The sequence below is a fragment of the Quercus lobata genome, chromosome 2 (assembly GCF_001633185.2).
Source record: "Quercus lobata isolate SW786 chromosome 2, ValleyOak3.0 Primary Assembly, whole genome shotgun sequence".
Taxonomy (NCBI): domain Eukaryota; kingdom Viridiplantae; phylum Streptophyta; class Magnoliopsida; order Fagales; family Fagaceae; genus Quercus; species Quercus lobata.
In genome coordinates, this window is record NC_044905.1 from 52,272,086 (window position 1) to 52,294,420 (window position 22,335).

The window sequence follows — 22,335 nt, forward strand, 5'->3', positions numbered from 1 at the left end:
AGGCCAAGACGTCTCTATTGGAAACACAAGGAGGTTCCAATTGACCTAGAAGGTTCTTGACAAAGTTATTTATATTAAATGAAACTAAATGGGTCCACCAAAAAAAAAAAAAAAACCAATATTACTGCATTGAACACTCATAATTCAGTCATTGGAGATAAAACGTTCCAAAGTCAACAACCAATCAAGTAACATAGCCAACTCACTAAGACTCCACCAAAACCTTTGAATCTTATCATGCAGGATGAACCAGCATGAAAAACTCAACAACCATAAAATGGCTTGAGAAAAGTTTACTGCAAAGGAGCTCAGAAGGCTTCGAATCTGACCCCAATTGAGAGATTCAATCAGATTAAGAGGCTATTTTGGTCCAGGGTTAAGTGACCATACTTTAGCCCTAAGTAATTAAATTAAGTCTTTGCAGCTTTATAATTAGGGCTAAGCTTTATAAAAATAAGTGTTATTATCTTTCTTATCTAGTGCATATTGGATTGAGATTTACAGCTTGAGGTTACTTATCATGTGCTATTGTAAGTTCTCTTCTTCTCTATAACTTTATTGTCCTTTTCTAATTTTCTGCACCCTTTCATTATGTAACTACAAGCTCACATAGGAATCCACTCCCTATTGCCATAGAAATCATACAAAGCCCAATACTGTTCCTATCAAGGAACATATCCTGCAACAAAGGCCAAGCTACAAAATAAAAATGTTTCTGTTACTGCTCTTGTCACTGTTGAGTGCCCAATTGCCAGTAACCCAATTTCTACATTCCTTGCTTCATGTCATCCCCACTCAATCCACAAATTATAATTCTACATGTTATCCCAGCCTTCCCACACCAAAATAACATCTCAAACCCACCACCACAAGCCTTTTTTTTTGGTTACTGATGTCCAAAATTTCCAGCACCTTATCTCCACAATACCTGCATAAAAAGACCTATGAAACCCTTCCACTGTTCCAAAAGCCCTCACAATAATAATCCACCAACTTTCTTACATAAGATACTCCTTAGGCTCAACAATACTGAGGAGCTCCTCCATCAAACCACCTACTCAACAATGCTGAAATGAAAGTATGAAATGCCTTGCAAATGGAGAATTCCTCAATATCGCATACGTGGCCAGGGTGAAGTAGGACAAATTGAGGAATTTGTCTACATGTGCCTGTGGTGGGTTTAGAGTATGGAGAATTTGAGGATCTAAGATTTAGAAAGTGTTATGTGGTTGTGTTTGGAATTATAAGGTGGTTTGATGAGTTATTTGATTGCTATTTGGTAGAAGAAAGTATGTATGCATTTAGGGGTTTGATAGCTAAAAGAAGGAACTTTTTTTTTTTTTTGATAAGTAGTAAGTTTTATTGATATCAAAAAGGAACACCCTAGTACACAAGGAGTGTACAAGGGGTCAACAAATCAAATACAAATATTGCAAGAATCTAGGAAATCAATAAAAGAAGGGAATGACTGTTTTTGCAAAGCAAACAACCAATCCAATAAAGTTCAAAAAAAGAAAAGCTTGAGATCCGGAATAGATCTCTCAATATTTTCAAAACATCTACTATTTCTCTCCCTCTAAAGACACCACATTAAGCAATGAGGAACGATGGACCATATATAACCATTTTGATGACGACCAAAGCTGCCTTGCCAACACCCTAACAGCCCCAAAACAGTATGCAGCATAACCCAAGTTACTCCAAATAAACCCAAAACCATAGACCATAGATCCATAGCAACGGGACAGTGAAGGAAGAGATGGTCAACCAATTCACCATTATTCTTGCACATGTAGCACCAATCCAAAATCCACACCTTCCTTTTTCGTAAATTATCAATCATCAAGCATTTGCCTAAGGCAGCAGTCCAAACAAAGAAAGCTACTCTAGAGGGAATTTTCTGCTTCCAAATACTTTTCCAAGGAAAACCGTAGATAATAGGGCCAACTAAAATTCTATAATAAGCATTAACCATGAACCCCTTATCTTTGCTAGGTAACCAACACATCTTATCCTCACCAAACCCCCTTATTGAAGAACCATATATGGTTTCCATGAAGCCTAACATAGCCTCTAATTCCCAAGCATGCACACCCCTAAAGAAGCTCACATCCCAAAAGAGGACTCCATTGTAGGACTTCATAAGCTCAGCCACACTAGCCTCCTTATTCCTGCAAAATCTGAACAAGTCAAGATAGCTAACAGCAAGAGATGTCTCTCCACACCAACAGTCTTGCCACAACTTCACCCTAGACTCATCACCAATATCATACAAAATATGGCATAAGAAAGAAGGCCATCTCTGACTGATACTTTTCCTTAAACCAACACCATAAGGACCATTTACAGATCTAGTACACCAGCCCCCCCGTCCACACACATCCATATTATATCTCTATCACTTGTCTCCAAAGGGCATCCTTCTCAATCCTAAATCTCCATAGCCACTTCCCAAATAAAGCTTCATTGAAAAACCTTATCTTCCTTATCCCTAAGCCACCCGAAGAAATAGGAGCACAAACAATAACCCATTTAACCAAATGAAAATTTTAGGTTCATCACCAAAACCGCCCCATAATAAATTCTACTAAAGCCTCTCAATTTGGTTAGCCACACTAGTAGGTGTAGGAAATAAAGATAGAAAAAAAGAGGGTAAATTAAATAAGGTGCTTTTGATTAGAGTGACTCTACCTCCCTTGGATAAATACAAGCATTTCCAACCCGCCAATCTCCTCTCCATTTTCTCCAGAATCGGATTCCATATAGTCTTATCCTTGAATTTAGCACCCAAAGGAAGACCCAAATATTTCATTGGAAGAGTATCCTGCTTGCAGCCAAGAACATTCAGCAATAAGTCAATATTATGCACTACTCCAACCGAAACCAATTTTGACTTGCCCAGATTTATCTTTAGACCCAACACTGCCTCAAACCAAATAAGAATCATACGGAGAATCAAAATATGTTCTAGATCAGCTTCACAAAAAATTAGTTTCATTCGTAAAAAGGAGATGAGACACCACCAAGGATCTTCCCTCCAAGTTACCCAGATCTTCCCTCCAAGTTACCCACACTAAATCCTGACATGTGTCCTTCATGAACTGTTTTATCAACATTCTTCCAAGAGCTTCCATCACCAAAACAAACAATGGAGACAATGGATCACCTTGTCTCAAACCTCTGGAGCTACCAAAAAATCCACAAGGAGAGCCATTAATCAAAATAGAGAAACGAGTTGTAGATAGACAAAAGAAAATCAATTGTCTCCACTTGGCACAGAACCCACTTCTTTCTAACATCTACAAAAGAAAACTCTTGTTTACATGGTCAAAAGCTTCTCATCATCCAGTTTACAAATCAGCCCCGGCACCCCAAACTTCAATCTACTGTCAAGACATTCATTAACAATAAGAACAAGGTCAAGGATCTATCTATTCCTCACAAAAGCATTCTAAGATGCTGAGATTATATCCCCCATAACCGTGCGGAGTCGGTTAGCCAAGACTTTAGCAATAATTTTATAAACCCCCCCAACAAGACTAATGGGCCGAAAATCCCTAATCTCACTTGTTGCATGTTTTTTAGGGATGAAAGTAATAAAAGTTGCGTTTAAACTTTTCTCAAACTGACCTTTAGCAAAAAAATGATGAAATATGGCCATAAGATCAGGTTTCACAATCCCCCCAGCAAGCTTTAAAAAAAGCCATTGGAAAGCCATCTGGTCCAGGAGATTTATCACCATGAAAACTCTGAATGACATCAAAAATTTCTGCCTCTTCAAAAGGTCTCTAACCAATCCGCATTATCGCCGGATATCATTGGAAAAATTAACACATCTGGAAATGGTCAATCAACCTGCTGCTCAGAATACAAACTCATGAAGAATTGAGTAATGCAGTCTGCAATCATACCCTAATTCGAAGACAAGGTACCATTAACCATTAGGCTTTCAAAACCATTATTTTTTCTATTAGAATTCACCATTCTATGAAAGAATCTAGTATTGGCGTCCCCTTCCTTCAACTGCAACACCCTAGACTATTATCTCCAACTAATCTCTTCTAAAAGACTCAACTTTTCAATATCTGTACGAAGATTAACTTGTTCTAACTTCTCCTCAGCTGTTAATCTATATGTCTCCTCTTTAGCATCCAAAACATTCAACTTGCTCCAAAGGTCCTGTTTCTTATATGTGACATTGCCAAACTCCATCTCGTTCCACTTTTTTAAATCCAACTTCAAGACAGCCAACTTCTTAGTTAGTATAAAGCTTGGAATTCCTTGGAACAAATAGGATGCCCACCACATCTTCACTTTATCAACAAAATTTTCTACCCTCAACCACATATTTTCAAAACGGAAAGGAATTCCAACAAAATAGGAAAATGGTCTGAAAGTACTATAGACATCCTTTTTTGTGTAAACTATGTGAAGTGATCTGCCAAAAGCGGAGAGAAAAGGAACCGATCTAGTCGAGAAGATGAGGATGTATTGGACCAGGTGTAAAGGCCCCTTCCATAGGTATATCCATCAACCCATGAAGAGAGATAAAGTCAAAAAATCCATACATAGCCTGAGAGTAACTAGCAGCCCCCAATCGCTCTGATGGGAAACGGATTATATTAAAGTCACCTCCTAAGCACCATGGCAAATCCCACCAACTGATCAACCCGGTTAGTTCCTCCCACATCAACCTAGTGTCGTCAAAGGTGTTCCGAGCACTCGCCTAGGCGCCTAGGCAAGGCGAGGCGCCAGAAAAGCGCCTCAAAGGCACTGAGGCGCTCACCTCTAGAGCCTAGGCGCTTGCTCAGATATATTTTGTTAGGCAAGAGGTGAGAGGCAAGCGCCTGAGTAAATTTTGCAATTTAAAGCCACTAATGGCATGTTTTGTAAATTTAAAGGGGTGCATGGTTGGTTTTAAAACTATTGCCTCAGTGGGGATGAGCTGTCACCCACTATATCAAATAAATTAATATAAAAAAAATAAAAAAATAAAAAGCATAAAACAAAAGACCCAATAAGAAATTTCAGGGACAACTCCTCTTCATCAACTTTTAGAGCAAAGCAACGGGTATTTCGTCTTCTTCTAGGGTTTGGAAGAGAGTGGGCCAGTGGCTGCCAGCAGTCAACCAACATCAAGTAATATTTTCCAATTCTTTTAGTTTTTTTTTTACACTTTTTTTTTTCCTGAGTTCTCTCTCACTGCCTTGGTAATTTTGTCCACACTTTCAGAGCATGCAACTCTTTCCTCTCTATTTCTCCAGCAACTCTCTCCTCTCTATTTTTTCTCTGGTTTTTTTTTCCCCTTACCCTTCTCTCTTGGACCCTGACTATCTCCACCAACTCTTCCTTCTTTGTTTTTTCTCTGGTTTTTTTTTTTCCCCTTACCCTTCTCTCTTGGACTCTAACTATCTCCACCAACTCTTCCTTCTCTGTTTTTTCTCTGCTTTTTTTTTCCTTTACCCTTCTCTAGTCTAACTGTCTTATAGCAACTCTCCCCTATCTTTTTCTTTATTTTCTTTTCCTGTATTTTTCCTTTTTCTCAAACTCATTACTTCACTCAAGTTTTAGAGCTTAAACCATAGTAAATGATACATAGCTAGCTTAATATAGAATCCTATTAAATGTATTGTATTGGGTTTTATTTTTTAACATGTAGAATGGCTTCAGATAATGGGAGGAGAAAAGATCCGGGATGGAAATATAATTATTTAGCCTTTGTTGTAGACAAAAATGTAGTGACTTGCCTCTTTTGTAATAAAGTCACAAAGGGAAGGATACATAAAGCAAAGTAGCATCAAGTAGAGAATTTTAAAAACAGTACAAAGTGTTTAAAATGTCTTGATCATGTTAGAGAAGAGCATGTGCAGTATATGGCAGAGAAGAAGAGTGAGAAGGAGAACTATGACAAGATGCCTGATTTTGATGATATAGATAATATGATTGAAACTGAGAATGTAGATGATGATGAGGTAGAGGAAGTAAAAGTTATCCAAAAAGGGAAAAAATCATGCTCTAGTAAGAGAGGGGTTGGCAGTAGCACCCAAGTGAAAACTGTGAAATTAATACCAAAGTCTAAAAAATTGAAAGGTCGCATGGATTCTTTTGTAACATTAAAGCCATAAAAAGTGGTTGCGCTTAGAAAACATGGTAAGATGAAGCAAACTAACATCAATGATAAACTTGACAAAGAGAAAAGAGCACAAGCTTGTCAATATATTGGCCAGCTATTTTATCTAGCCGGTATACCATTCAATGTTGCTTGCTTAGGTGAATTTAAATGGGCAGTTGAAGCTATTGGGCAGTATGGTCCAAATACGAAGCCTCCTAGTTACCATGAGTTAAGAGTTCCAATTCTCAAAAATGAGGTGGCTTACACAAATGAGTTATTGAGTGATCACAAGGAATCTTGGAGGAAATATGGCTGATGAGTTATTGAGCGATCACAAGGAATCTTGGAGGAAATATGGCTATTCTATTATGTCTGATGGGTGGAATAGTAGAACCAATAGGACCTTGATGAACTCTTTGGCGAATTGCCCATCTAGAACCATGTTTGTGAAGTTAATTGATGCATCATCTTTTATGAAAACTAGGGAAAAACTTTCAAATTACTTGATGCATCTGTAGAACAGATTGACCTTATATTGGAGGACATTGGAAAAATTCCTAGAATTGCAAAAACTTTGGAAAGAGCCATTCAATTGACTGGATATATCTACAACCATGGGGGTGTGTAAAATATGATGAGAGAATACACAAACCAAAGAGAGCTGGTTAGGGCTGGGAAAACAAGGTTTTGCACTTCATATCATACAATAAAATCCATTTATAAGCAAAAGCATAACCTAAGGGCCATGTTACTTTTGAGGAGTGGGTTCGTAGTAGATGGACAAAGGAAGCAAATGCTAAACGAGTAGTAGAAATGACTTTGATGCCTTCTTTTTGGAATACTATAGTTTACATTCTTAAAGTTATGGGCCCTCTTGTTCGAGTTCTTCGCCTTGTTGATAATGACAGAAAACCAGCTATGGGTTACATATATAAGGCAATGGATAGGGCCAAAGAAGCTATTATAAAAGTTTTTAATGAGGATGAAGAAATGTATTCAGATATTTTTAAAATCATTGATGAGAGATGGGAATGTCAATTACATCGGCCTTTGCATGCAGCGGGTCATTTCTTGAACCCAGAGTATTTCTATTTCGAGCCTGACATAGCAACAAATCATGAAATTACAGCAGGATTGTATTCTTGTATACAAAGACTAGTTCCTAGTACTGAAATTCAGGACATGATCATTGCGAAGCTACCCATGTATAAGAAAGTTGAAGGACTCTTTGGCATTCAATTGGCTTTAAGATCAAGAAAGACAAGGGCTCCAAGTAAGAAAGCATTTATATCTAACTTATAATAACTAGAACAGTGGCACTTTTTACAAATAAAAAATCTGACTTCTATGATATATCATATATCATTACTCATACTTATTTTTTTAACATAGCTGAATGGTGGAGTTTGTATGGGAACTCAACTCCGACTTCGCAACAATTAGCTATAAAAATCTTGAGCTTGACTTGTAGTGCACGTGGTTGTGAGCACAATTGGAGTGTGTTTGAGCAGGTGAGTTTTCAAGTATAATAAGTAGATTTTATCCTTTGATGAGCTACTTTATTTCATTGAAAATTCCTAGTCTAATACTTCGTTTTCATAAATGCTTGTAGATTCACACAAAAAGAAAGAATAGACTTGCACAAAAACGACTAAATGATCTGGTCTTTGTGAAGTATAATCAAAGGATGAAGGTATGATATGATAAGCGTGATGTTATTGATCCCATCTCCTTAGATGATATAGATGAAAGTAATGAATGGTTGTTGGGGGAAATGGGTGCTGAACCATCTATGAATGTTGAAGATGAGTTGGTTTTTGATGATGATGATGATGGTTTGTCATGGGATGTAGTGGCAAGAGCTGCTGGTGTTGGAGAACCAAGAAGAATACTAGATTTCAAACAAAATCAAGGGCAAGCTCAAAGGCCTCAACATCACAACCAAATATTGAAGAGGAAGATATTGATTCTGATGAGACCGAGGAAGAGAATGTTGATGGTTATAAATCTGGTTCAAGTGATGGAAACCTGAGCGAAGAGTCTGATGATGACCTTTAGATTAAAATTAACAACCACATTCAAGCTATTAAATAGGCTACAGAATGTTCAATCTTCAAATGCTTTTGTTTTGTCATGGATAGTCATGAAGTTCAATCTTCAATGTTTTGTTAGGAGTTTTCTTTTTTCTAATATGAAATTATGAACAATATTTTAGTTTAATATTCAGATTTAGTTGATATTTGGATGGAGACTAATTTTTAAATGGTGATTTATGGTTAATATTTAGACTTAGTTGATATTTGATAATTATCTAGACCTAGTTGACTGTTGATATTTGGATGGAGACTAATTTTTTAGTTGGGATTCAAACCCACAAACTAGTTTTATAGACCAGCTCCTATCCATTAGAAATGGCGTTAGATTTGTTTATATAATATTCTTATACATAAAATACATTAGATTGGAATCCTATATGTAAAATAACAGTATTTAGAATTTGGCGCCTCGCTTCACTCGGGCTAGCCCCTTTTTGGCGCCTCGTCGCCTCGAGCGATACAAGGCCTTGGCGCCTTAAGGGCGCCTTTGACTACCTTGCATCAACCTACACCTTTTGTTCAAATTTGGCCCATATACGCCTGTAAAAGCCCACTCAAATTGGTCACCAACATTTTTAAACTTGCATGAAACCAAAAAATGGCCCACCGCTTCCTCCACCTTTTCCACAACCCTTCTATCCCACATCAATAAAATGTCCCCAAAAACACCTTCAGAACCCAGGTACAACCAATCTACGTATGGACAACACCATATACTTCGAACAATATCTCTAGTAATCCATTATAGTTTGGTCTCCTGCAAACACACAATATCAGCCTTCCAAGATCACAACAAATTACAAATTTGAAGCCTCTTTTCAACTTCATTCAGCCCATTGACATTCCAAGAAAGTAACCTCAAATTCATTGAGCAACAGAGAGAACCGATCCCAATTAATACCACTTCGCCTAGCAGAGGTAGAGCCATAATTAATAGAACTAAACAACCCCTTCAACTCTCTTAAACCTTTCACCCCCAAACTTTTTAAGCCACGTGTGTCTTGTTCACCTCAGCCCTCCAATTTAATTCAGCTTTAACAGCTAAATGAAGGGGTTTTTTATGGTGTTCAGGGGCTGTATGATCAGTACCCGTGAACAGAACAACAAGAAAGAGGAGATGAAGAAGAAGAAGAATAAGAAGAAAAGAGAGAAGAGAAAGGGAGAAAAGAACACACAAACTCAACTAAATTGCCAAAACACCCTTAATTCACAGAAATTACAGATTTGCCCCTAAATATAACATTGACCATACCTTATTCAATAAAAAACTTTGAATCCTAAAAGACTCATAAGTAGACCTTTAAAACCAAACAAATTTTACTTCAATTGCACTTTACACATGGACCCCATAATTTACAAAGCAGTAGCAAATCAATCTTCCATGACTGCATCAACAGGTGGTGGATTTGGGGCTCTTGGAATAGTGGTGGGGATGGTGTGCAAAGAGATATTTTAATTTTAAATTTTTCCTTTTCTAATATAAACAAAAAATAAAGATGGAACAACTTTTTGGTTTTCTGATGTGGACAAACTAGTGCCTCATGGCCATTTTATCTCAAGTTTTCTTCTGGTTTTCCGTCAGCCAAACCAGAAAGAGATTTCTCATATTGTGTCCCAGATTGTCTCCTGAATTGACATTGTGATTGTATTAAAATGTGTTGTCATTGCAAGGTTCCATTCTTGATAGTAGGATCCTTAAGTTGGATTCTTTATGTGTGAGTCCAAAAATGTATTTTGATTCAATTTCAGGTAAGGATCAAGTTAAGAGTTCCATTAAATTTGGGGACATTTGAGACCTAGGAAGCATGGATACTCCATTTTTGTTTAAGTACCAATATCCAATACATATCATATTAGATACCTCTAGGATACTTCTACATGCATGTCCCAACTATTTCTTTTCTTTTCTTTTCTTTTAGGAAAAAAAAAAAAGATGTCGATCCGTCCATGATACCACTTGGATACAGTTGTAACCCAACCCCTCAATAGTGAGAGAAAGCCCAAACTTGTAAGAATTTTTATTTACATTTTTTATATATTGGATTCAAAGTTTAAACACTTATCTAGCTATCTTTTATTTACTCTTTTGGATCTTGGTTTGTATTCTAAACATCATTTAATGCCACAATTTCACTTTATTATCCATTATTGCTCTTAAATTGATATATGCTTAACAATATATGAAAAATAAATGCTTAACAATATATAAAAAATATATCAAATAATTAATTAATACATGTATCCCCGCCGTATCGTATCCTAGTTTTTCAAGAATTGCCATATTGGCGTATCCCATATCATACCGTACCCGTACTCATACATGTGCCTCTTAGCTTTAGACGTGGAATGCTACTAGATAAGAAGTGTTGAAGACTTGGCCGGTTTCCTTAGTTTAGTAGGGATGTTTAGCAATAGAGTTTATCAAGAAAACTTCCTAGTTTTTAGGAAGAAGATAGGATAAGTGATGTTACCAATTGTTTCATCTGTTTCAATTGCATTTCATTATTATTAGAGTTTCAATTATTGATACTGTTATTTAAAGCAGTATAAAATGAATAAGAAGAACAGCAAAATTACTCTCTCTCTCTCTCTTGGAGGCTAGTCACCTCCAATCCAGAACTAGCCTCCAATGACTTGAGAGTGAGAGGGAGAGAGAAATTGTTAAAATTCTGCTTGGTCATCTTCATTCATCCATCCTCCTCCTTAAATAACATAGCCCCAACCCCTCCCAAGAACTGATGGACAGAAACGACTGAACAAGGAATTCTCTGTTCCCTCTGCCACTTACCAAAAGCACCTTCACTTCCAGAACTTGGCTTACTTCATCTTCAAAGATGGAATTGTACACAAGGAAGATAGATTCAAACCTATATAAATAAGGGCCTCCCAGACTAGCCGCTGGAACCAGCAAAGGTAAGCTGATGCTCAAACTTATCAACTTATGAAGCATCTACCCTAGCTTTAATGGATGGATCTATCTATGCCTATGTACCAGAAGCTGGAAGAGCAGCCCTTAATGAGGGGTATGCTTCCAGGTCTCGATCACAATGTACCTAATCATTGATAACGATCTATAAAGGCGACCACGATCACGAGAAGCCAAAGCCTGATAAAAATAAATAAATACTGACACGATAGAATGAAATAGCTACTGATTTTTTTTTATATGAGTAAAAATATTTGTTTGATCAGTCTTGCATGTAGGGTTTTTACACATTTTAATTTCTATTTTTGAGTTCCAAGACTTGCTTTGTTTTTTTGTTTGACATTGTAATAGCTACTGACAATAGTTTAAATCTTTATCTCCTATCTCGTTATTGACAAATCTTATCAACTAACAACTAAACAATCCTACAGCAAAAGGAGAACCAGCCAAGCACTTAAACAGTCAAGCATAGCTTTGGCTTTATCCAATTTGGGTGCCAATGTGTAAATCCATGCAATCCATCATTGAGTCCATGCTATTCATGCAACATTGCACATCCACATCCGCCCCTAGGTTGTCCTGACAGAATTGGGTCATAACACTAAAATGATGTAACCCAATTGTATTTAATGGACTAAATAGAAATTTGGTCAGATTCGAGGTGACTAACCTCCAAGAATGAGAGAGAGAGAGAGAGATTGAGATTGATGGCGATTAAGCTGTTGAGATGTTAGCTTGTTGGCCAGGTCATTTTTGCCATCATCAGAATGGTCATTTGTGGATGGCTGCTCCGCATTGCTTGATGTGATGTATACGGAGGAAGAGGAACAATAGGAGTTTCTAAAACACAAAAAGAACTATGTCTGATCTCAAATTTTATTTTTTTTAGAACTTTGTTGGATTGGATGTCAGTTTTGCATAGTCAGTGTTTATGGTCCATTAGTGATTTGATAGATTCATATAATTTGTGTGATTGATTGTATGGTCCCCAACTATACACTCCCTGGATACTTGGGTGACTCTATTTTTCAATAGCAATAAAAATTGAATTACTTATCAAAAAAAAAGTAATTAAGCTTTTCTTATTATTCATCTTCCACTGCTTTAAATAACAGTACCAATAATTGAATACAGTCTAATAATAATGAAATGCAACTAAAACAAATGAAACAATTGATAACATCACCTACCATATCATTTTCCTAAAAACTAGGGAGACTTCTTGATAAACTCTATCACTAAACATTCCTACTAAACTAAGGAAATGAGCCAAATCTTCAACACTTACCAAGAAGCTCTACATGTCTCAAGTTTCCCCAAACTTCATGGAACTCATCTCGATCCACACGTGTCCTACTAACAAGCCTTGGGTCATAAGATTCCTCTCCCCTTAGAACAATCTTGTCCTCACTATTGTGTTGTTGTTACCGATTGTGGATATGTATTCCCCATGCTTCTTCATCAAAGGCAATCTTCTAATAGACCCATACTTTAGTGACATTTTGATCTCTTTGTTACTACACCCAATTTTGGCAGGGGTTTTGAGTTCAAGATTATTTGACCTACATTGATCAACCATCCTTAGATGAACTCCCAAAAGAACTTCAAACTTGCCTAAGATTCTTGAGTTTTCATTTGTTCGACAATGTCCAAACCTTCATTGAATTTTAGAATGATTGTTTGTTCATTGATCTCCAAGAACTCATTGGACTCTTGAATTGTTGGAGTTGTTGGCTCATGCATCTTCGCGGTCCCTTGATCACTGACACTCGAGTGGTTGGATAAGAGTTTCGAATGATGTTTAGAACCGATATTGTAAGGCTCCTATGAACTCCACCCAATTTGTAGAAAAGCTTGATGCCTCCATGTTTTGAAACCATGCTAAGCAATGAAAATCATGCGGTCTAGTGAGGTGTTGTGGAGAACAAGGAATTCATTAACCTTGAGAATACACCAAAAAGCATCTCTTCCTTTGAATCTTGGTACCTCCATGGATCTTAGATGAGATGCAGCGGATTAAGTCATTTCAGATTGACAGTCTGATACAAAATGACGTAATCTAATTGTATTTAAGGTCTATTTGGATACCGTTTATTGCTGAAAACATTGTAGCAAAATAATTTTTAAACTATGAATAATGCCCGTAGGACCCAGTTTTAAAGTTATTGCTGTGTTTTTCTGTACTTACTAGTCTGTGAATAGTTCATGGGGCCCAAGGAAAAAAATGCAAAACGCGCACCGCTGCCACTACGCAAATGCACACTTAATGGACTAACAGAAATTTAGTCAAATTCAAGGTGACTAACCTCCAAGAACGAGAGAGAGAGAGAGAGAGAGAGAGAGATTTTAATTTTTCTTGTCTTATTATTCATTTTCCACTGCTTAAATAAGAGTACCAATAATTGAAATACAATTTGATAATAATGAAATTTAGTGATAATATCACCTATCAGAGTACCAATAATTGAAATAAAATCTGATAATAATGAAATTCGGTGATAATATCACCTATCCTATCCACTTCCAAAAAAACTTTTTTTTTATTAATAATTACCTAAAATATTTTAACATGTGGTTGTAGACATTCATTCAACATTACACTGCTATAGCATGTAATAAGACTAATGGGGTGGTTGGTGCACGAAAAAGGTGACAAGTGCGTATGGTGTTAGCCTCTGGAGGTTTATTAGAAGTGGCTAGTTGATCTTTTCTAAACTCCTACGATATGAGGTGGGTGATGGTATTAGAGTGAAGTTTTGGAAGCATGTGTGGCATGGGGATTGTACCCTCAATGAGGCTTTTCCAAAACTTTACTGTCTTAGTAGGGCAAGGGATGCTTCAGTGGCGAAGGTTATGGGTTGGTCTGGTGGGAGGATTCATTGGGATGTTTGATTTCGTCGGCCATCTCAAGATTGGGAGCAAGAATCTTTTGATCGATTTATGGGCATTGTCTACTCTTCGACTATGAGGAGGGGGGGGGGGGTGGTGACCCAAACAAAGTTTGTTGAAAACCAACTAGGAGTAGAGGTTTTGAGGTTAAGGATTTTATCTTTCTTTCTACCCTCCTACTCTTACTCTTTCCCTTGGATAATGGTGTGGCAATCGAAGGTTCCTCCAAGGGTAGCTTTTTTCTCATGGTCTACTTCCTTAGGTAAAATTCTTACAACAGATAACCTTCACAAAAGGCGCGTATTATTGTTCTCGATTGGTGTTATATGTGTAAGAGGTGTGGGGAGTCGATGGATCATTTTCTTCTTCATTGCCCCCATAGCATCTGAGTTGTGGTCTTTGGCGTTTTGTTTGTTTGGAATTCACTAGGTTATGCCACATGAGGTAATTGAGTTGTTTGAGTCTTGGCTAGGTAAGTTTGGGCGTCATCGCAATATAGGCTATTGGAGACTCATGCTGCATTGTTTGATTTGGTGTATTTGGAGTGATAGGAATGCTAGATGTTTTGAGGGATGTGAATGGTCCTTGTTAGAGATTAAGTTTTTTGTCTGCCATAATCTCCTTGTTTGGAGTGTGGCTCTATTGCATTTTACTTGTTTTTCCATTCTTGTTTTACTTAATCATTATAATTTTGGTTCTTGATTTTTGCTCCCACAGTAAATCCCCAATGTCTCAGGTTGGCTTCTTTTGTAATCAAATATTTCGTTATTTATAAAAATTAAAAAATAAATAAAACTAAAAACTATTATTGATAAACTCAATCACTAAACACTCCTACTGAAAGAAGGAAATTGGCCAACTCTTCAGCACTTATCCAGCAGCTCCGCATGTCTCAAGTGTCCCCAAACTTCATGCAACTCCTATCTTGATCGACACAGGTGTCTTGACAAGCCTCGCAAGTCATAACACCCTCGTCACCCAAAACTGAATCAAAATACTTTTTTGGACTCGCACAAAAGAATCCAAGTTAAGGACCCCACTATCAAGAATGGAACTTTGCAACACATTTTAGTACAACCAAGAAGCCAAATCAGCAAACAATCTGATGAAGGCAGTGGGTCAATGTCAATTTTACTTATTTTTTAAGTGGTAGGAGCAATTTGGTAATTTCATAATTTCTTGGATGGGCTGTGCTAATAGTCCATTGGGTCTTATTTTGGTTTCATTTAACTTTAGTAATTTAGTTTGGCTTTAGTATTAAAGCCCAAGGAGTCCAACTCAAAGTCTTATTAGGAGTTTTAAATAAAGTCCAATTTCAACTAGGAATAGCTATTAGTCTTCTATTTAAAGGGATGTAACGCTTTTCTATTTAGAATAATAGTAAAGTTTTCAAATTTTTAGAGAAGCTATGAAGCTTGTGATTGGTTTGTGTGATACAACCTTCTCCAAGGTTTGATGCCAAGGAACCCTAGGTCTAATGCTTAGGAAGTTTAGGTGTGATGCCTATGAGAAGGGTTACATTCACAACATTTTCACAACATTTTCACAATAAATCATAGATGATTAGCTATTATTAGTTATAATTTGAATCTATCATTAAAATTACTTTTTGTCCCACCAATAACACCTTGTAACAACCTGCCACTCATAATTGTCAGTATCGTACGATACGCGATACGTATCGTATGAATCGTATCGTATCGTACAATACATAGAAAAATGCTTTAAAATGAGATTTTTTGTTAAAATTGGTACTTTTATTTGAATCTAACAAGTTGTTAAACTTGTTTTTAACACAAAATTATTAGTTTACTTAATTTAGCCTAATAAAATAACATATTCATAAGTTTTTTTTCCCCTCTCTTTTTCCTATAAAATTTAGACTACACAGTACCCACTTACACTCCACTTTAATATTTGCAAATTTATTTTCTATACTATGAATAAGATATTAATTGACAATATAATTTTTTTTTTTTTTTTGTCATTATTGTTATAAGTCCAAGAAACTAGAATGCCAAGAAGATTTTTTTTTTAATTATTAAAATAAAAAGAGCAAGGAGAGATAGTAAATGTTAATGACGATGAAGAAAATTTTAATAAAGAGATAAGTTTACAAAATGATAAACATGATGACAGCATTGACTTAGATGGGGTTTATTAGACAATGTGATGAAAATAAATTATTATTTTTTGATCATTTGTAATATATTATCACTTTTAAATTTAAACCATTTGAATGTGTATGTTATAAACACATGCTAGGTTGATTTATTTAGTTAGCTTGTTAAATATTATTACATAAATGATGAATAAATTAGTCATTAGTTGAATATATTTAAAATTTATAATGAACATACCATTTATATATGTATATCTATAATTTTTTATAAATTTTATTAAGTGTTTGTGTCTCTTACGATATATGATATGATGTGATACACGATACGGAAAAATCAAAAATCGATTCACGATACGATTCACGTTTTAACAACTATACTGCCACTTAAAATTTGTTGTGAAAGTGTTATAAGAATGTTACGAACATAGCATTACTCAATGCCTATATATGTGACTTACAAACATACTCAACCTAGAACACAATCAAATGGCCAAGAGCCTTATAGCTAAACTAGCACCTTTGACATCTAGATTTCAAATCCCCCATCCCCTAACTATTGCATTATCAACAAAAAAAAAAAAAAAAAAAAAAAAAACCACACAATCAAATGAAAATGGTTTTAGAAACCAAAGTGGATAGAGAACAGGAAAGGAGACTAGTCTCTAGTTTTCTAGTCCAACCAGGGTCAAATCGATGGTTGAACTGGTAATGTCATAAATAATAAAATCAATAATTATACAAATATAGAAATTATTAAAATAAATGTATAATATTAATAACTCATCATATTTACAAAAAAAAAAAAAATCAAAAAAATATATATAAACAGTTTTGAATGAGGTTTCATACCTTATAATTAAGTCTAAAAAAAAAAAAATCAAATTAACATTAAAAAAATAATAATAACTTATAACCATTTTTTCCCTTTATCCTTTTTTTACATTGTAATTGAAAATAAAGGATTTAATTACCCTCAACTTAATAGGAATAATAGGCTTTTCTTGTAGAAACTAATTCTAAAATAAAGGGTGCCAAATTAGATGCAATGCAAGTGGACCATTCCTTTTCTTTGTGTAATAAATGCATATATTCTCTTCAACTATCAATACAAAGGCCAAAACAAAAAAAAAAAAGTTATAAATAAATAAAAAGAGGTAAGCAAACTTTCTCAAAGGCACCCCCTTACACAACCGCAAAGGCTTCAAGCCTAATTTTTGCAGTCACCCATCCAAACCCTCTCAAGCCGTTGGCCTCCATCCACACAATGAAAACCTTTAGCCTCCATCATTGAGACAACAGTGAGCTTCCAAAGTTAACCGTTGCAACAACCTTTAGGGGAGATTCCTGGCGAGCTCAAACCTTCCAAGTCCATATCAACATCATTGCAAGCATTTCGGGTGTCATTGCTGTTGAGCTCAACACCTTTTTCTGTCGCTTTCAATCATTAACTAGAACCGGCTTAACCACTCTAGTTCTTGGTTTTGTTGGTTGACCTAGTGATTACCAATTATTTCTGGACCTTTTTTTTTAATTTTTCAGTCATATGCATAACCAGACCAGACTACCAGCTGGTTCACAATCAAACTGATTGAACCGCCAAGTCCGGTCCGGTTTTAAGAACCTTGTAAATGAAAACAATGCCAAGAATTGACTATTGACAGTAATTCTGAAACCAAATGCAATGGCTCTAGTACATTCATTTGACTCTCAATATTAAAGGTTGTTTCTATTTACCTTGTAAATGAAAACAATGCCAAGAATTGACTATTGACAGTAATTCTGAAACCAAATGCAATGGCTCTAGTACATTCATTTGACTCTCAATATTAAAGCATTTAGGTAATCATGTCATAACTTAAGAGAAAATCAGCATGCACATTAAGGCAAAATATCTCTAGTAACTGCTACAAATTCCCAAGCATAAGAAAAGCCTATAATACTCGCTTTGTTAAGACAATCACCTCAATGCAGAAAACAGGAAGTGATCATCAAGCCAAACCACTCCATTTCAAATTTAAATTTAAAAAATTAAAATAAAATAAAAAATAAAATAAAAAAAGAAGGAAGGGGTGGGGGGTTGCAGAAGAAAGGTATTATTAGTTAAGTCGAACCAAGCCTTAATTGAGGCTCAGCAATGTGGTGTGCTTGTAGGGGAGATATGGATACAATCATATCCTTCAATCAAGCCTCAATTCCAACCAATTAAAAAAACAACTTTAAAGGTAAAATAAGAGCATGCTTACTATGAAATTCTGGTGCAGAAAAATTGTTTCATATGCTAAAAGCAGAGCAGGAATAATATGAAATAAAAGAATCAAACAATAGAAATATTACCTGTACCAATTCATCAGTGCTCATAGCACATGTAGGAAGATGATCTGCAGAAAGAACACGAATATTTGCACCTGTCTCACTTCGCAATCTTTGAATAACATCTCCACGTTTTCCAAGAAGACATCCTACCATGAAATTTGGAACTAGAAGTCGTGTAGTGACAACATTGTTCTCATTATCATCTTCAAATGTCATTCCACCAAAGAGATCTTCCTCAATAATCCTGTCATGAACTTTTAAGAGAGCATCCTGGGCTGCACAATGAGGCTCCATGGGCTCCAACTCATTCTCCCCAGCTGAATCTTCTTCATCATTTTGGTTCCTTGAAAGTTTGTTAGGAGAACTATAGATAATAATTACTCTCTCATCAGCTCCAACAACAGAATCGGCAACTGTAATCTTCGCCTGTGTCTCTTCTCTTAGGGCTCTGACTATGCTGCCACCTTTCCCAATAACACCACCAATTTTTTTAGAGGGGCAGAGTATACGGTAGACGGTGTCAACAGACTCAGAATTCCCTAAAGACTGTTCACGGCTTGAATTATTCCATTTACCTTTCCTGTTATTTCCTTTCTTCTTAAATTGGATGTTGGGGCGTTTATTGAAAAAATTTCGCTTGTTCCCATCCATACTATCAAAAGAGTTGATACTAAACTACACTCAATACCTAAAAACCCACCAAAGAGTTATTGTGATCATTAGAAATTTGATAAATTAATAAGGCACCATATACAATTTTTATCCAGCACTACAATAAGCTCTCTAAAATAAAATGACCACCAACACTAAAGAGGATATCACTTCCAACTAACACAAAATTACAACCCAAAAGGCAGGAAAACAAAGAATTGAAATTTGAAACACATATTTTCCAACATTTGGAAACTGACATCAACACAACTTTGACTAACACAAGTAGCAGTCTTCATTGAATTCTGTTTTAAGTTCTTACATACCAATATAGCTAAAATCACCAAGCAAGATTTCTTTTTCTTTTTTTGATAAGTAAGAATGATATATATATACAAAAGACAAACTTAATTACAAGAGAGAAGAGAACTAATAAACAGAGGGAGGGATTCACTAGATGTGAGTCCCCAAGCTCAGGACCAATCAAACAAAGAACCACTAAAAGAATCAGCAGGTTATCCGAACTATCCACATTCTCAAACATCCACCTATTACCCCCTCCAAATACACCACATCAAACACAATGGAAATAAATTCCAAATGTCTAAAGAATGCTTCCCCACAACAACAACACATAACACACCAATCAACAAAATCAAAACCCATACTTCTCAAATAATCACCCATGAGTATCTTATTCCAAGCTACAACCCAAACAAAAAAGGAAACTCGCCAAGGGGCCTTAACTTTCCGAATAACTTTCCAAGGAAAGACAATGGAGAGGGGAACTCGCAACTCATAATAAAGTGAACAGATATCAAAATCTCCATTCTTCTTCAACTTCCATTTCATGTGATCCTCATTATCCATTGAAGGTGTATTGGATTCCAAAATATGAAAGAGATCCACTACTAAATCCAATTCCCAATCATTCAGATTCCAAGTAAAACGTACATCCCAAGTCTGCCTCTCCCCCTCCCCCTGCCTAGCCAAGAAAAATTCTATTGAAGCCTCTCTATTAATGGCAATCTCATACAAAACCGGGAAAGACAGTTGAGATGGTTGGTCCCCACACCAACAATCTTGCCAGAATTTTACTCTATTCCCACCCCAATCTCAAACCAAGTATATTGGCTGAAAGCCTCCCAACCCATTCGGATGCCTCTCCATAAACCACAGCCATGTACACCCCGACCCAACTTAGAATAAAACACTTCCAACGAGCCCGTATCCTACGATTTTAGTCTCTGAACAAGAACCTATTGAAGCACCAACCCAAAAGCAAACACAATTCAATCTCAATTTAGGTTACAAATTCTACTACTCCTACAAAATTAACCAAACCGTTTTGCAAATAGAACACTTCAAATGAACCCATATCCTAAGGTTTTACTCTCTGAACAAAATCCAACTAAATCACCAACCAAACCCCCAAACAATTCAATCTAAAAGGCACATAAACATTTCCTCAGCTTAACATTTCTCAATCCCATACTCCATAACACAGTACAAACCCCTTAATTCAAATAAAACTCAAGCTCTAGAAATCACAGAAGCTTCTAATACTTACTATTTAAAAATAAAAAAAGCAATACTGTATAGTACATATTAATTACTCGTTACCGAGCTGATTTAAATTCGAATTATTCTCTTAGCTTAATATTACAACACAATCACATTCGAATATTACAATGCGAATTGAAAGCAAATATTAAAAAGTAAAATGAAGCATAATTTTCGAAGTTCCGCTCGAAATTAACGCATCTCTTAGTAGAAAAAGTTCGCATTTGTCTTTAATTATTGAGTTATATAAGCAATTAGGTCTAGGTTTTCGAAAATCCAATTTCGCAATAAGAAAGTTAGGAATAAGGAAAAGGAATAAGTGGAAGAGAAAATTAGGGGTTTGGAGAAAGTTGAAATGAGAGAGGGAAAGAGAATAGTACGTACCAGAGACTGAGAGAGAGAGAGTGTGTCACATCAGAGTGATTTGCCGCTGTGCTGACTGCTGAGTCGAATTGCGGAGAGAGAGAGAGAGAGAGATAGAAATGGGGCTTTTTGCTGCTGCTTTTTTCTACTTTGCTTTGAATATTGTTTGGTTTGTGGAGATGGGTATGGCCTTTTGTGAGTAACCAATTTTGGAAAGCGTTGTAGAAAGGGCCAATTTGTGTTTATGGGCTTAAGCTTGGCCTATGATGGAAAAAGGTTTTAGGCTAATTTGGTTCAAAGATGATTGGGTCGTGGAGCATCTTATGCTTCTTCTTCTTTTTTTTCTTTTCTTTTTTCTTTTTTTTTTTTCTTTTTTGATAGAGTGGTGCATCTTATGCTGAAAACAATGTAATGTTAGTGATTGACAATTAGCTAAAAAAGGGAAGATAAAAATCGATTCTATTACTCTATCATTTATATTGAGAAGAGATTTCAAAAAGCCTTAATATGTGTGGTCCTTAACTTGTGAATGCATAGAAAATTTCAGAAGTTAGACACCAAAGGTCAATGTTCTTCCATCCATGGGATAGATAGATATAGAGGAAGGGTACAAGTGTTTAGCTTTTTCATGTTGTCTAATAGTGTTTTTTTTTTTTTTAAGAAGAGTAAACGATAGAATTGTTTTATTAATCTTTTGATCATTGGTATTCATTACAAAAACAGTGCATGGGAAAGAGTTCTCCTGCCACACCTCTGCATAGGGGATTGGGCGGGTTGGGTGCATTTTGGGTATGGTCAAAAATGGATGAAGGACATAATTATCTATTTACCTATTTATTACTTGTTTAAATAAATATTAAATGCACATTACTCACCCAACCCATTCAATCACCAACACACCCCCCCCCCCTTTTAACTCATTATTTGATTTATATATACATACTTACAAATACCAAAAACTTATAAAATTGCCAAGATATATCCAATCAAAAAAAAATTTACCAAAACACCCACCTTATGGATGAAAGGCATAAAATTAAAAATCCAATAAAATTCTCCTATCCCTATCTTTGGTTGCATAAATCAAAAAATCAAATTTAGTTAATCATGATTAGAGAGAGAGAGAGAGAGAGAGAGAGAGAGAGAGAGAGAGAGAGATTTCTAGATTTTTCAGTAATCAAACAAAAAATCTAATCTCAACAAATTAAACAAACAAAGCAATAAGAAATCAAATCTCTCCAATTCTCTTAGTTTTGATTTCGCACTCAAGCTTCTTCACTGAATTTCACATCGTCAATGC

The 22,335-nt window shown here is 35.8% G+C and overlaps 1 protein-coding gene across 3 annotated transcripts in view; it reads right to left on the reverse strand.

The window, feature by feature from the left end:
* LOC115975820 (KH domain-containing protein At4g18375-like) overlaps positions 1-21,268 on the reverse strand; it is a 36,218-nt gene extending 14,950 nt beyond the window's left edge. The window contains exons 1-2 of one of the 3 annotated variants that reach the window (XM_031096824.1): positions 21,057-21,268; positions 18,480-19,146 (exon numbers count right to left, since the gene is read on the reverse strand). In XM_031096824.1, coding sequence (XP_030952684.1) covers positions 18,480-19,109 — 630 coding nt within the window. In that variant the 5' untranslated portion in view covers positions 19,110-19,146; positions 21,057-21,268. The remainder of the gene's footprint in view (positions 1-18,479; positions 19,147-21,056) is intronic. The other 2 variants (XM_031096822.1, XM_031096823.1) reach the window with 2 other exon arrangements.
* Between the last annotated feature and the right edge of the window lie 1,067 nt (positions 21,269-22,335).